Genomic DNA, 16,494 nt, shown 5'->3' with positions numbered 1-16,494 from the left:
CATAAAGGAGTGAGGAAAACGCCACTTACTCTCCTTCTCACTCAGCTCATATTCAGGTTACCCACATAGATTTTGTTTTTCTAGTTTTGTTGAATACTGATATGGCTACCACCTCTCATTGTATTCTTTGTTAATTTGTGTTAAAGGGGATATATCATGAACTTTTTCAGAGCTTGCTCACATACATTTTGGGTATCTTGAGTGTCTACCAACCCACAAACTGGATTAAGACAACCTAGTCAGTATTTTGTCGGCTGCTTAGATCAGAAATCATGTGATTCAACAAGCCATTCAGATTTGGCTCCCCTTCCTACGTCACATTCAGGCTCAGTAGAATATAGAGAACTACTTTTGCAAAGGTGCACTATATTTTTCTTGCACGCCAATCAGAGGCTTTTTCAGGAGGGAGTCTGAAAGAGACGGGCGCTAAAACGGAGCATTTCAGACAGAGGGTGATTACAGGTATTATTCAGACAGACGGTATGAAGAAAATGTGTTTTTTGAACATTAAAGCATGTAAACATGTTCTAGCTGAAACCCCCAAAACCACCAAATGAGTGCTAACGTTACCTTATTACAAACCATGAACTGTTCGTGACCCAAACGCTTAAAAGTACATTTTAAATGAATGAAAACATCTAACCAAAAATCTCAACTAACGCACTAATTTGCCTCCTGCTGGTTTCCGTTCATATCATGGTAAAGTCATAAAGTTAAAATCATAACTCAGGCGCTTGGAAACACTAAATCAGCACTCAAAAACGCTTCAGTCTCATTGAAAACCATTACAAAAAGGCGCCCCAGGTGGCAGGAAATGCGCTCTGTCTGATCGGGGCCTTATAGACTCCAGTTATACAGGAGAAGATGTTTTTCTCTCTGCAGGGACAATGAATTTTTGGGTTTAGCTCCTCTAGTTGTTCCTCTGTTGTGCTGGTGATGGTGATTTCTCTTCACTGCTCCCATAAGCATCTCTTCCTGTCCTCTGGAGTAGTATATGTGTATATAAGCAGAGCTGTACAGTAGAGACACTTCATCATCTGGACCTCAATGGGGACTTTGTCCTCAGGTGACGTTAAGGAGATGACAGCAGCTTATGTTCCACTATTTTTGCACTACCACATGACACATACAGTACGTACAAGCTGTTCATGTCTCAGGAGAAAACACCGCTGTCCTCCTTTTAAGCCGCTTTCACATAGTTGCAAACAGCGTTTCCGTGCATCGTTATTCTTTATGTGGTGTGTTTTTTTTTTCCTACTATCCTGCCCTGAAATGCGGCACGCTCGGTGCAAAACACTGCACCAGAAGTTCATATTCGTTAAACTTTGTACCCATGTTTGACTGACCTTTGTGAGCCCTGCCAGTCGCTGACAAAGAGTCAGTTCCCCAGGTGGTCAGAAGAAAGAAGGGCAGGTTATAAAAGTTGCATGTAGCTGGCAACAAAGTCACAGCAGCATCTTTGCTTAAGCTATAGATAATTTATTAAAGCTTACCTCAAAGTTTTAATGTTTAAATAATGCCGTGGCATCTTCAGACACTCTCACATTCTTGTGTATTGAAGAAAAATACAAAAGGAGGTGGAAAAAACCTGAGAGAGAGAGGTGTGTTATCGTGTCTCAGCTGGCGGAGACAGCAAGGTTTGGAAAAAAACGGCAGCATTTCAATTTTCCAAGAGCCCTTTCTCAGTGAGAGACTCGCATGTAGCAACATGAGCAGCGTCGGTCAGCAGAGACGAGACGAATACGTGTGTTGTGCTTCATCTTGAGCTTGTCAAAACGCAGCTTCATCACGCTCCCCTACCTCTCGTTTCCCAGCGAGGAACATTGACTACACATGTAGAGGATACACAAACACTCCTTCACCGTGCAGCACCGTCTCAGCCTCCACCACAACCATCACATTCAGATCAGCCCCTTCACACAGCACGGCCACAGCAAACACACTCTACTGCCCTCTTAAATGCAGCACTGAAAAAGGTAAAAGTGTTTGCATCCTCCTGATCCGTCTCAGCCCTCAGACGGATCAGGAAATGTTGTGACTGTCCTAACAAGGATGAAGAAGTGTTCGTTCTTAGCATGGATCCCACAATTAAGAGTCTCCCGCCACCGACGAGGAGTGTGCTTAGTAGTTAGTACTCATAATTAGAATAATCACCTTTATCTGCAGCTCCCCTCGGCTATGGAGGTTCAATGAGTTTCAGCTCATTGTATAGCTGTCTGGACCACAACTTTACTGTTTTGGTTCACTCTCACAGCTCTCAAAAGTTCCCGGGACTTTTAGTTCCAGGAACTATGGTTCCTTCAGCCGTCTGTTTTGGGCTGTCGGTGAGCATCTGCCGGCCTAGTTTTTGCGGTGTGTCCCGCACCGTCTGCTCTAGTCTGCCCGTGTCGGAGTTATTTTCGCCAATTCATTATATTGATTCATGATCATCAATCATTATCAAGTTTGACGCTACGTCCTCAGTCTTCTGGTTTCGAATACAGACAACCACGACCTGCTGGTGTGGAGAGTTATTTCCTCTCACGCAGGCGCAGAACAAACGTGGTAGTTTGCCGTTGGCTGTAGTCTTTGCGGTGTGTTAGAGTGAAACTTTTGGCCAAAACACAGACGACGTGAGGCGACACAACAGGCGACCTTCGTCGTCACAAGTTTTTTGATGTCGGTTTGGTGTGTCTGGGCCTTAAAGGTTGTTTCTGCTGCCCCTAAGTGGCCAAAAAAATCAGTTAATGCAGGTTTTCATATGTCCTGCTCTGTACGTATCTTGGTCACAATTATTTAATGCTTAATCACATATAATAGATACTAATCAAAATGTTCTCTTTATCAAAAATGTAGCTCTTAATACATCAGTTTATCTTCACTGATCCACTGATTCCTGCATTCATTAAATAGCACTGAATCTACATTAGATCAGGTCACTATGACTTCACCTTTCTCATCATGTAATGCAGGAAAATACTCCACATCATAAATATCAGTCCCTGTCGGAATAATAAAGACGATCGGAGCAGCATAAGTCATAGAATACGGCAAAAAAAACAATAAAAAGGAGCAAGGCTATTTCAAGGAGATAATAAAGTATGCCAGCTTTTACTTACATGTGGGGATTTATTTACTGAAACCTTCTCATATCATTCCATCATCTGGTGGAGGATCATTTTATTCAACAGTTTCCTCTCGGCATACAGTAGGTGGGGAAATACATCAACATATATACACTGAGACATACGTTACAGGAGCACATTGCACGGGGCATCAGCTCCTCTCACTATATGTGACAGTTCAGTGTAGTGTTTACATCAGATGGTAGATTACATATTCCTTCACCGTGTGCATTCACGCTGGATCAGAGCTGTCAGCGCTGCATTATTTCCTAATGCTGAGTATCTGCTTATTATTGCAGTTACCGTATCTGTCCCACAGTCTCCCAAATCCACTCTCAAGATGTCCTCTGTCAACAGACACCTGTCAGCTCCGTTGTCATGTTATCACCGCCTTCAGCCATAAAAGAGAAGCTACTTTAATCACTTTAAACAGTATGTCAGTGACAGCGTGTCATCGTAAACGGAGTGTTTCCATTCAAATGTACTTAGAAGGTATTCTTTGAGTGCATGTGCTCTGTGCTGTTGATGCAACTTTGATTTAATAAATCGGTGACTTTCCACACAGCACAGCAGAGCAGAGGAACCATTATTTAGATTTCTAAGACGAAACTGACAGAAAGACGGGACTCTAAGGAAAAAGTCGCAATTACAAATCTGTCGGCTACGACTGCACCATGGATTTATCAATACACAGAACAGTTAGGCTGCATTCACACCAGACTGTTCATAAAGATGGACAACATGACAGCTCCCCAAAAGTGAAGCCAAAACATCTCGATCGCCCCCTGGTGGCTGGCTGCAGCATAGGTCGTAAAGCCTGCCTCCTACATGTTAGCGGACGGGACATGAGCCAAACTAAAAAGTCAAAGAACACAAATAGATTTTTCCAAAAATAGTTTTCTGTCATTATAAGTAGCTCTTATCACGCTGATGTATGTCATTTTTCTGATAACTTTGGTTTAAATTAGTTATTTGATGCTATAAAAAAGGGGTGAGGCATCATGATTTGACAGTTGTGAGTCTCCCTCGCTGACCTCGATGTCGCGGCTCGCGATCACTACTGCGCAGACTCTTGCTCCAAATGACGTAAAGAATCTCAAGATGGATGAAAAGATGAACTCAAATCAACTTTTGGAGAAACGCCACTCGACGTCACGCTGCGGTGACAAAATCATGTAACCAGAGATCCAGAGCTGTACAACCCTGCCATGAGGGAACAAAAGATGCTAATCGTCGTGCAGTCAATGGGCCATTAAAGTGACACTCCCAACACCGCTGCACAACCCTACGGCGAATCGCCGCAATAGCCTGATCTGGAGTGAATGCAGCCTGAGGTTACTGATATTTCAGAGCCATAGTCGGGCCATAGATTCTAAGGCTACATCCACAATAATGCATTTTTGTTTTAAAACGCATACGTTTTGCTACGTTTATGGCTAGCATCCACACTACTCCGCCGTTTCCAAGCTTCTAAAATTGAGACGTTTGATAACTCTGCTGACCTTGTTTTAGTTTTAGAATTCCAGGATTGCGTTTTGGTCTAGACGGACAGACACGGAGAACTTTGAAAACGATGATGCAGACGCCAACATTCACTTGTTGATTTGGTCTCATCAGTCATGACGTGTCCTTCCCTGATTCGTCACGCTCCATCACGTGAACCTTTTCCAGAAGAAAACAAACGACATCAGCTTCGACCACCAGTGGTTTAATTTCAACATGGATAACGAGTTACAAGCGTTGCTGACCATGTTGTCTATGCTAGCAGCTGTTGTGCATTTTATAATGCTACTACTGCCTACATGGCAGGATTCAAGCTATTATTCAAGCGCTTTGCATCATTTCCCGTGTCCAGCGCTGCTTCCTGTTTACACCGGCACGCGCATGCCCAGTGTACGTGAATGGTCATGTGATATGTGTTTTCAGGCGCGGTTAGTATGAACAAAGATTAATTCTGAAACAGCCCTAAAACGTTCGTCTGGATGGAGATCGTTATCGTTTCAAAACGGCGTTTTAAAACATATTAGTGTGGATGTAGCCTAACTTGCACAAACCTCAGTCAGATAAAGGATCAATAAGTCAGGTAGACTTATTCAATAAACAACCCTGCAGCCCCTGCACTCTCTCTGCTACTAGGGGATGGAGAGAGAGGTTAACAAGGGGGATGGCATCCTCCCTCACTCCCCTCTCAAATCGCCTACTGCATAGGCTCGTAGAAACTATTTGACTTTACTTTATCTGACTTTGTCTCCAAAACTTGAACAGAAAAAAAGTCCCTCTGAAACCAGGCCTTGTTCCTGCTGCTGCTGCTGCTGTTCATGTTCATGTGTGTGTGTGTGTGTGTGTGTGTGTGTGTGTGTGTGTGTGTGAGAGAGAGAGTCAGAGAGGGATGGAGGGTTTTGGTGTGTCTGATTGCATTAGTGGGTGACTTGTTTCTCATTGACGTTTCCTCTCATTTTTCTAATTGACTCTAGCTGGAGACGTTAAAGCAAGATGACAGAGGGAGCGAACAGAGTGCTAATCAAGTCAGTGTAAGTGGGGGAAAAAAAAAACCTGAACTCTCACTACTCCTCGCTAAATATTTGTCTTCCCCTTTTACTTTTTTACTTATTTCACCTCCTCTCCTCTCCTCTCCTCTCCTCTCCTCTCCTCTCCTCTCCTCTCCTCCATCCCATAACTCTTCCACTGACATGACATGTCATTACAGGCCAGTCTTCACAGGGACTGTACTTGTCACTGACTAAATCCCTCAGACACAACTGGGTTAGAAAACGAAGGACCAGCATACAGTGCACATATAAAGTAAATGTGCACACTCTTGCTTGAAGACAGGGCCGCTGCGTCCTCATTAGACGAGACTCTGGAGGGGGAAGCCACCTTTTCATCGCCGTGATTCTCGATTTAGAAATTTCACTTCATTTAGACATAAATGTCTTTTTCTGCCACACATCCAAATGTCCTCATCTATCCCCACTTCTGTGTGTAAGGCGGTCACAGGTTCACAGTAAACAACAGCTTGATCATTAGCACTTCCTCTCTCTTGTTATGTTTCTCCCCCTTTATGTCTGAACTTTAGCTGCTGGCTTCATTCTTTCACTCCTTCATCTTATTCTGCTCATTGTCTTGTCCTTGTTTTTATGTTGATTATTTTGTGTTTATTTTCTATTTTTTGCATCCGCTTACACTGCAAAACTTCTTGCATGCTTAATTAAAACACGCCCAACTACCCAGAGCTGCCCTGTTTAGATGTTTCTGTAGCGTCAGTGTTTAATTGAGATGCTATGTGGGTCTTTCAACAGTGTTGTTGTGATTTCTGTCTGTCCTCAGGATGTAACAGCATCATCAGTGGTGTCTTGCAGTCAGGACAAGGAAGGTCTTCCAGAGAAGAACCGTCTCAGTCCTGTTCACTCCGAGAGGGACGCACTGCTAGTTGGTAGGCTGCCTCTCTGTATCTCTATGGCATCACTGCATTTACATTTACATTAATTACATCAAAGCTGCTTGCACAGACATTTATGTTAATGTTACAATTTTCTATTACAAACATAAACCTGTTGATGGACAAACGAATATCATAGTTGGGTAAATATTTGTATTAAACTGAAAAAAAAAAAAAAAAATCCCTTTATGAAAAAAAACAACTATATTTCCTGGTTAAAAACTAACTAAAAAAAATACTGCTTAAATACTTAATTGCTTTATGCAAATATATGTTTATATTTATTATTGGAAATCAATTACCAACACAAAACAATGAGATCAGATTGAGCATGTAGTATGCAGTACGTTAGTATACAGTACGTTAATATGCAGTACGTTAGTATACAGTACGTTAATATGCAGTACGTTAGTATGCAGTATGTTAGTGTACAGTATGTTAGTATGCAGTATGTTAGTGTACAGTACGTTAGTATGCAGTATGTTAGTATACAGTACGTTAATATGCAGTACGTTAGTATGCAGTATGTTAGTGTACAGTATGTTAGTATGCAGTATGTTAGTGTACAGTACGTTAGTATGCAGTATGTTAGTGTACAGTATGTTAGTATGCAGTATGTTAGTGTACAGTACGTTAATATGCAGTACGTTAGTATGCAGTATGTTAGTGTACAGTACGTTAATATGCAGTACGTTAGTATGCAGTATGTTAGTGTACAGTATGTTAGTATGCAGTATGTTAGTGTACAGTACGTTAGTATGCAGTATGTTAGTGTACAGTATGTTAGTATGCAGTATGTTAGTGTACAGTACGTTAGTATACAGTACGTTAGTATACAGTACGTTAATATGCAGTACGTTAGTATGCAGTATGTTAGTATGCAGTATGTTAGTGTACAGTATGTTAGTATGCAGTATGTTAGTATACAGTATGTTAGTGTACAGTACGTTAGTATACAGTACGTTAGTGTACAGTACGTTAGTATGCAGTATGTTAGTGTACAGTATGTTAGTATACAGTACGTTAGTATACAGTATGTTAGTGTACAGTATGTTAGTATGCAGTATGTTAGTGTACAGTACGTTAGTATACAGTACGTTAATATGCAGTACGTTAGTATGCAGTATGTTAGTGTACAGTATGTTAGTATACAGTACGTTAGTATACAGTATGTTAGTGTACAGTACGTTAGTATACAGTATGTTAGTGTACAGTACGTTAGTATACAGTACGTTAGTGTACAGTATGTTAGTGTACAGTATGTTAGTGTACAGTACGTTAGTATACAGTATGTTAGTGTACAGTACGTTAGTATACAGTACGTTAGTGTACAGTACGTTAGTATACAGTACGTTAGTGTACAGTACGTTAGTATGCAGTATGTTAGTGTACAGTATGTTAGTATACAGTACGTTAGTATGCAGTATGTTAGTGTACAGTATGTTAGTATACAGTACGTTAGTATGCAGTATGTTAGTGTACAGTATGTTAGTATACAGTACGTTAGTATGCAGTATGTTAGTATACAGTACGTTAGTATGTGATTTCAAACAACCTTAATCTTGTCAACTAAAACTGATGTATAAGACCTGCTCTACAGTATTTTATGTCTTATGTTTCATATTTTTGATGCTGTTTTTAGTATTTTAATGTGTGCTGTATGGTGATGGCGTTCTGATATTATTAATTGTTCTTTTACATGTTATTTGAATCAGGGTTGAGCTAAACACAATTTTCATTAGGCCCTCCAAAACACTACCAGGAAGTGTACAAAATAACAGGAAAACCTTCCATTATAAAGAAATTCACACCACAATGCCAACAATTATGGCCTCAAAAATGATGGTCTCAACAGAAATGCAACATTATTAGTTTCACAAAGGGAATACACACTGCATAGCTGTTGAATTGGATTACATTACCTCGTAATGTGTTGTTCCATTGTTGTTATTGTCCATCCCTTGTATAACACAAGGTGCACTATCAATGCCACCTCTACAGCAGTTGGATTTCTCTGATTTGCTTCAGTCGCTCTGACGTAATAACTATGCATAATTACATAGCCATTAGAGCGAGAGAGGAGGAAGATATGAGGAGAGAAAGAGCCCACTTTACTCATTAGATTACATAATGCAATGTGACTTTATGATAATGGGTAAATATGGCCAACATTTATCTCCCTCGTGTGTAATAAACTACATTATTTATAGAAGTAAATAAAGCCTCGTCCTATTTCGCTGCTTGTTTTCCGGCACGCTGCATTTTCACACGTTAATTGTCAAGGACATCCGTTGGCTCAAAGCATGAAAGATAAAACATTCTGCGTCTTGTTAGGGAGTGAAAACAGGAAATGCAAATTGAGTTTACCAAATAATAGACTTTTCTGTATCCGTCCAGTTGTGTCCGGTGTTCCTCCAGAGCCAGAAATACCTGCACCTACTGTCTCATAGCAGGTAGTTAGGTAGTCAATGGTGCTTGTCCTCTGTTCATGCCCACTCCGGCTGTTTGCTGAGGCGGAGGTGCGCCATAGTTAAAAACCCCGGCACCTTCTTGTGTCAGAATCACTCCTCTTGACATCTTGTTTTGATGCTGAGTCGAAGTGAGCACCGCAGGAATAAAAGGGACGCTCGGCTCCTGAAGAAAAATGTTTCATCAGGAAACAAAAGGGTTGAATCTCTTTGCCTTTTTCTCTCCCTTCACACGGTGAATGTAGATGAACACAGTTGCGTAATCTTGAGGGAAAATGAGAAGCAAAAGTATACAAGTGTTTGTATTGTTCGGCTGCAAAAGCTCATTTCAGGACAAGTTGTGTTTTTTCAATAAGAATGAAACACTTTATTGTGCTGCTGAAAACACCATTCAAATCATCTGTTATACACTGTGAAAGTATAATTCTGTTTTATTACAACTTGGTAACACGATTTTACTCACCAAGTTAACAGGGTCAAAGCTAGGATTTTTGGAAATACTGAGGACAAAAGTCCAAAGTCCGAGACATTTTTGCCTGGCTACCAACCAAACTCTATAAAATGTTCTTTGTATTAAAAGAAATGTCAAAATATTAATTCATTTATTTGTTAAAATATTCAATTACATGTTATCTGCCTACAATATGGTCGAAATGTTCTTTAAATCCTTCTATACACCACCAGGCAAGAGGAAATAAAGCCTTTTATTTCAATTTATCCAGTAGTGTAGTAGAGGTATACGCATATACGGGGTATACCCACCTCTTTTTCTGGCAGTTTACAGTATACTCAGTCACCTGTCAGCCAAAAAGCCATTGGAATATATAGGAGAGTATACTCACTTTCTCCTCTGTAGTAGTACACCCTCCTCAACAACCACCACCTTTGCCTGAAAACATTTTAAATGTTTAAATAATAAAATCAGCCTTCAAATTCCCAGAAATATTATCGAGGACACGACCACGATGTCCTCAATGGTTTTCTACGACCTTGCATGTTAATAATGGAGATGTGGGAAAGCTGCAACGTTTGCTTAAAAAGACATCAGGCCGTGAGGAAACAATGTGACTCGGCATAAAAAGCAAAATAATAATTATACTATAACTTTATAAGATATTGTAGACTTTTTTTTTGCAGTAATTGCCTTGAACTACCTTGAGCAAAAATTCGTCAACTTTGGCACAAACTTCCACTTGGACTCAGGGATGAATTGATTACAACTTGGTGTGACCTCACAAAACACGATTTTGGCCATGACTGCATAATTATGACAATTTCATGCAAATGTCTAACAGGATAAAATGATAAAGTGATGACATTTTGGACAGAAATGGATGTAAACTGCAACTTGATTGGTTAGCGGAGGCATACAATCACGTGGCATTAATTCTTGTTTTTCTTATCTCTCATCATCGTCATTTTCTAAATCATATCAAGGCTTATTTATCATACACATGATTTGTTCCCAGATCAGTTACGGACGATGCTGTCACATAAGACACAAGTTCTAATACATCAGGAAATATCCCTCAAGTTCCTTTTGTTGTTCTGTATAGAAAGTCTGAACTTTAGCCTAGCTCTCCTAGCTTGTATGTTCAGCCGGTGGAGTACATGCAGACACACACATCAGAGGTCAGATCATCCGGAGACCCACCAACCAAATCTCAGCTGTTTTTCTAAGAAGTTTTGGTGTCTTTTATCGGCCTTGGGGTGCTCTAATGACAAAGCTTCGGTGGAGGATTGTCGCTCTCCTGGCCCTTTCAGAGAGTGGAGAGACAGATGGTTTGGTTGGAGTTTGTGGAGAGTTTCAGTAGCACACGGCTTTGATGAGAGATAACGGCATCAAACACTCCCTCTAATCTGGAGCCACAATATACAAGAGCCTCTTAACAGTGCTGGGAGACTGACAAAAGCCACTTGATGCATCCTTGCTTGTTTTCAGTCGAGGCGAGAGGAGGAAGAATAATACAAACTGATTTCTTGAGTATTCTGCCTGTGGTTTAAAGTCATGTTTGACTGTAGCCACAGAAACTCAAAGGTTGGAGCTTCATGCCAAAGGTATGTCTTTGCATTTTGACAGTTTAATTAACATGTTGGCGTGACCTATTTGTTCTTCCTCAGGGATCATTTCAACCTTCCTGCACGTCCACCCGTTTGGAGCCAGCATCGAGTACATCTGTTCCTACCTGCAGCGTTTGGACACCAAGGTAACAGACACACACACACATACAGTATATCTCCTAGACATAGTGACACAGATTAGATTTCCCTGCAGGGCTGACATATGGGCCTGCTGTATGCCAGGGTCCTGCTGTGCCATTTTAGTCTCCTGGCACGCGAACAAGCCCGAAGTGCAGACGAGAGCCATCAGTTACTCTGAGAGATTTTTTTAGCCCGTATTTATCTCAGCAAAGGCTGGTGAACAGGCACATCAATTTAAAGCTGCACTGCTTCACACTCGTATACCTGTTACTCACCAGGGCTGTATGTAAACAAATAGACTAAAAACACAGAGGTGTACTTGTGAGTAGGTTTAAGCTGAATACTCGGACATTCAGCGACACTTTCCATTTCATCATTTTACACCAAATTAGTTGTGAATTGCAGAATAAAGCTTGACTGGTGTTACACAGGTGTTGTTTTTACCTCATGATCTGATATTGACAGGAAACTGAGGAGCTGAATTTAGGGACTGTTTCAAAAATGCATGCAAAAGTATATATATATGTATGTATATGTATATGTATATATATGTATATCTAGACGGTGTTTGTTCAGGAATGATTCTGTCCGAAGCTTTTTTATCATAACGTAATCAAAACATAACGTTTCATTCAGTTTTACTACCTGTTAGAACGTGTTGCATTTAAGTTTCGCTTTCAGTTTTACAACGTAGTATGGCGTAGTAGGCCCCTACTGACCCACATCTATGAGGCTTATAACGACTGATAACGCAAGTTTAAGTTTTAACATTTAAATAAAGTCATGTAATATGGCCCAATGTAATTCTGACATGTTTTTTTTTTCACATTTTTCTATTTTTTTGAAGGTGAAATTGAAATACAAATCATATTTTGATTAATTTAGTTACATGCTCAAAATATGTTATTTAACTTACAGATATATGTATGAGGCAGTAGAAAGACTTTCTTATTTTAGGTCAATTCACTGCAGGTATAATCCGAATGCAGGTATTTTTGTGATATAAACAGACAGGTAGTAGCTTTGTGTTATAGTTACTCAGTCACACTGGGAGTTGCCTGATTCAACCACATCACCTAATGTGAGCAGCTGAGCAAACCCACTGTTGTTGTTGCATCAGGGTGGCAGGTTTATCCCTGCAGGTATTTTCTTCTGATGCAGGATGAAGCACCGCTGACCTTCCCTGTGGTCAAAAATCTTGTTTGCCTCGACCTTTTAGACCTCGTACCTCGTTAGAAGCCAGAACCTCGATATACAGCTAAAGTTTGTCTTTGCTCCGTTACAGCCTTCTCTGTTTCTGTCCTGTTGCCGTTATCACTTTCTAATCTTATCACACATCCCCACTTGCACAACTTATTGATGAATATATTCATGTTCTGCGTCCCGCCTGCTGCTGCCTGCCTCTGCCAGTTTAGGCTGTTAGTCAGTCTCATTTCTCTGAACAAGGCGACACGTTTGAGCTCATTCCTGGCTCACAACTGAGCTGAGCTTCGTCGTCACCATTCCTCCAAGACCGATCTTGATTTCTAAATGTGTTCTCATTCCCACCTGTCGCTCATTCTCGCTACATCTGACTGGCAGCTTCATGATGAGAACATCCAGTTGATATGATGTTGTTAAAGTGTTTGCTTTGATTTTAATAATAAAGGTCATTAGTGTCTCACCAGGCACTCATCCAAAAAAGTGTCATATTAAAGACAGTCAGTGTCATTCTGTTGAATCTGATTGGTCTCCGTCCCTCTTATCTCTACTACTAACAAATTGATGTGATGTAAAATACAGGGATTGTACAGGTATAGGCTGAATCACCCTCCGTATATACAGTATAATAGACTGTAGCAGTCTGTCTATACTTTTTGATTAAACTAATCATTTCAACACTTCAGTTCATAAAATTAGCATTTATATAAAAATGTTGGAGATTATTACTTGAGTTATAGATCTTAAATATATATTGTATCTATGTAGCCTAATTAGAGACATTGCAACTCATTCTTAGACAGGTATACAAGGAGCAGAAGATGCCGATCTTTAAGAATAGTTCAAATTTGGGAAATAAGCTGATTTCCGAGATTAGAAGATCGATACCACTTTCATATCTGTATGAAGCTTCAACTTTTAATTTTTACTCTTTCTTACGGATTAAACAAATGAGATATAAGGTGTTAATTAGTGAGCTTTAAAGGTGCTGATTGTCCAGTTGTTTTTACTTTGGACAGTCGGGCTAGCTGTATGTGTGTGTGTTTTGTACAGTGTGTGTTTGGCCAGCCCGATCGCACAATGATAACGCCGTTCTTACTTTTAGCGTGTCATTTGTACCCTCTGTAGTCTGTGCTGACCGCAACGTAAATGCATCTGTGTAAATATGCTACGCTCAGAGCTAGTGATGTCGAATAAAAAATGAGAAAGACTGATTATTGCAGGTGGGAGGGGAGGTGGATGGGTCCAACAAACACAGGACTTTCAACCAAGAGACCGGTGTTGAACACCGGTGGTTTTTTTTGTAGGTTATGTTAGTGACGTTTATGACGTGTTTTTTGTTTTTGTGACGTTTGTGACATGCTTTCCGTACTGATGTTACGTTGATTCCGTACGTATTTTACTTAGTTTACGTTCTTATTTTAAGCCTAACAATGACGTTCTTCCTAAACCTAAGTGTGTGGTTTTGTTGCCTAAACCTAACTGCGGCCGTTACAATTAGTTTTGTTGCGTGGCGTACAAATGACACGTTAAAATGCGTCCTCATGACACACAGAAGCTAACCGTCTCCTGGTTAAAGCTTCTTATTTATCTTACAGGCATCGAGCTTCTCATCTAACTCACTGCGAGAAAACAAATAAGTGTATTTCCCAGAATGTCAAACTACTGCTTTAAACATACATGATTGTGTTCATGTTTGACGTTTTGTTAAAGTGTATGTGTGGCTGTGTATCTGTTGTTTCAACACTGACTCTGCATCATCAAGCAGCCCACAGAGTTTTTGTCAATACCACTGGCTGGACTCTCCGTCCTCCAGCCCGATCCTCTCTGCTTATCTACCGGCTCCACGCTGACCCAAACAGCTCCACTGTCTGTAATGATACACCAGTCCTATCTCTCCGTGATGGACCTTAATGCATCCTGACACCAGCACAGAGCTCCAATCAACCTGGTTATTAATGCAAGACAGTGTGGGTCGTCTACAGCAGCTCGTCTCTGCTGTCACCTCAGCCTGAAAGATGATGAAGATGATGTGTGAGATTGTCTGTGTTCATTTTCCGCAGATTAACCCCGGTGAGGTGGAGGCTCTTCTTACTCGGCTGCCCTGCACCTTCAGACAGGAGCTGACCGGCGTCGGAGCCAGCCTGGAGAAACGCTGGACCTTCTGCGGCTTCCAAGGCATCAAGAGCACATAGGACTCTGCCCGCTGACGCTTCTGGGAAGTGGAAGAGACGACAAGGCAACACAGGTACACGGAGCGCACTCTAGAAATGTGGAGCAAGCCCACAACTAACTAACTAACTGAGACGCCGGACTCCACCTGCAAAGGCAAGAGCACAAATTATTCAGCGCCGATCTCAGATCAGGAAGGGGTGGTCTATGTAGGTGGCAGCGAGAGAGATAAATATACAGTTTTTTGCGATGGCAAATTAATTGGCGGCATCTCTATGGCGACCAAGAAGTGGATGTATCTCTATGGTGACAGTCGCGTCATCTCTCACTCTCTCCGCTCTGTTTTTAACTCATGGGATTCAACTCAAAGTCCCGATCTCACTGGATTGGTTGTATTTTTTATACTCCGTACTGGCAGACCTGGACTAAAGGGCTACACAGGAAGGTCATCAGGGTCGACGTTCAACCTCAAAAACCTCCTTTTGCCTCTTCTTGATTTTGTACAATCATGTGAAATAAATTCTTATATTTCCTTCTACTGTCTGTGTAGGCTATTGAAAGTACACACGAGATGGATGCAGGTTGATTTTAAGCAGGAGTGAAAGTAGGCGGGTACGGTCCGGTACTCGGTACCACTAAAAGATTCAGTGCCGGGAAGAAGAGACAGCAGCTGCCTGCCAAAACCCAGATACAACCCGTCACGATTGCGTTTCCTAACGTTAGGTCAACATACAGTTAGTTACCTCCAGAGGTTATGTTTTCGGGTCAGTTTGTCTGTGCACGCATTATGTTTCAATTTCATTAACATTGTGAGATAGGGCATTTGTGCTGCATTCAAGTGGTGTCGGAATAATCTGAAAAATTAGTTCCCGACTGGGAAAATTCACGAGAATGCCCCCTCAAGTCGGAACAACAACTCAAAAACAACTAACATGTTGTTTAAGCAATAAAATACAACACATCTTCTTTGTAGCGTCCAAATGGGATCATGCGAGGAGCACATGAATGCACCGTTGTCTGCGCTCTTCTAGTTTTCTTATTAATTGCTTCTAAATTGTTCCAGTATGAGTGTGTTTGTGCCTAACAAAGACCTGGAGGTTTTTTAATCCATACCGGATGCCTTTACAAAACGGCTTCTGCTCTGAAACATCAACTTCTGCTACAGCTGACTGTCTGATATCGAGCGCTGTGGTTTTTTTTTGGCAGGCAGTCGTTTCTTGCAAAAAGTAAAATGACAGACAAAATAAGTTGTGATGATTCATGATGTACAGTTTTATTCAAACACGGACAGCAAGGTCAAACAAGCTAATGTGACTTCTGTAACTGCTGGTTATAACGGTGTGCGTGAGCATCTTTACTTCCACAGAGTGCTTGTCAACTGGTTAACTGCTGTCGGTGAGTTTTGTTGTTTCAGTTAAATTTTCTTCTAATTTAAAAAAAAAAAAATTGTTATGATTGTTAAATCATATGAAAAATGATTCTGTGGCAATTAATTTGCTATACTTGATATCATAACAATTGAAGGTGTCTGTTCAGGGATGCATGAAGCTGGGGATCGAGAGGAGAACAATATCACGCAATGAATGTTGGGGTAGTAGTATCGGCAACAACTTCAATGTACTTTCCCCTCTGATTACAGGGTTATTGACACATCTCAGTGTTTCATTATGCTTTTATTTGGTAAGACAGTTCTCAAATGCACGATGAGAGAGTAATCAAGCCCAGAATGGGACCCTAAAATGCTGCAAATGTTAAAATGAACATGTTCGATCATACCAGTGACTTTCTTTCTTAGAAATCAAGAAAGGATACATATTGGCCATCAGACGACATTCACACGGTGCCTTCCAGGTCAGGTTCATTCAACAAAGACAGACTTACTTTCTTATGTTTCCAAATTATTGAACAT

At 40.9% G+C, this 16,494-nt stretch overlaps 1 protein-coding gene across 1 annotated transcript in view; it reads left to right on the top strand.

Moving 5' to 3' along the window:
• The window catches only part of LOC141775702 (ecto-NOX disulfide-thiol exchanger 2-like), a 201,217-nt gene extending 186,094 nt beyond the window's left edge, over positions 1 to 15,123 (top strand). Inside the window, exons 12-15 of the mRNA XM_074649300.1 lie at positions 5,579 to 5,635; positions 6,432 to 6,537; positions 11,133 to 11,218; positions 14,477 to 15,123. Of these exons, the coding sequence (XP_074505401.1) occupies positions 5,579 to 5,635; positions 6,432 to 6,537; positions 11,133 to 11,218; positions 14,477 to 14,608 (381 nt within the window). The 3' untranslated portion in view covers positions 14,609 to 15,123. The remainder of the gene's footprint in view (positions 1 to 5,578; positions 5,636 to 6,431; positions 6,538 to 11,132; positions 11,219 to 14,476) is intronic.
• Positions 15,124 to 16,494: the final 1,371 nt, after the last annotated feature.

Source organism: Sebastes fasciatus, chromosome 10, assembly GCF_043250625.1.
Source record: "Sebastes fasciatus isolate fSebFas1 chromosome 10, fSebFas1.pri, whole genome shotgun sequence".
NCBI lineage: Eukaryota > Metazoa > Chordata > Actinopteri > Perciformes > Sebastidae > Sebastes > Sebastes fasciatus.
Note: the sequence above shows the minus strand (reverse complement) of the source record. Positions and strands in the feature narration are given on the sequence as shown.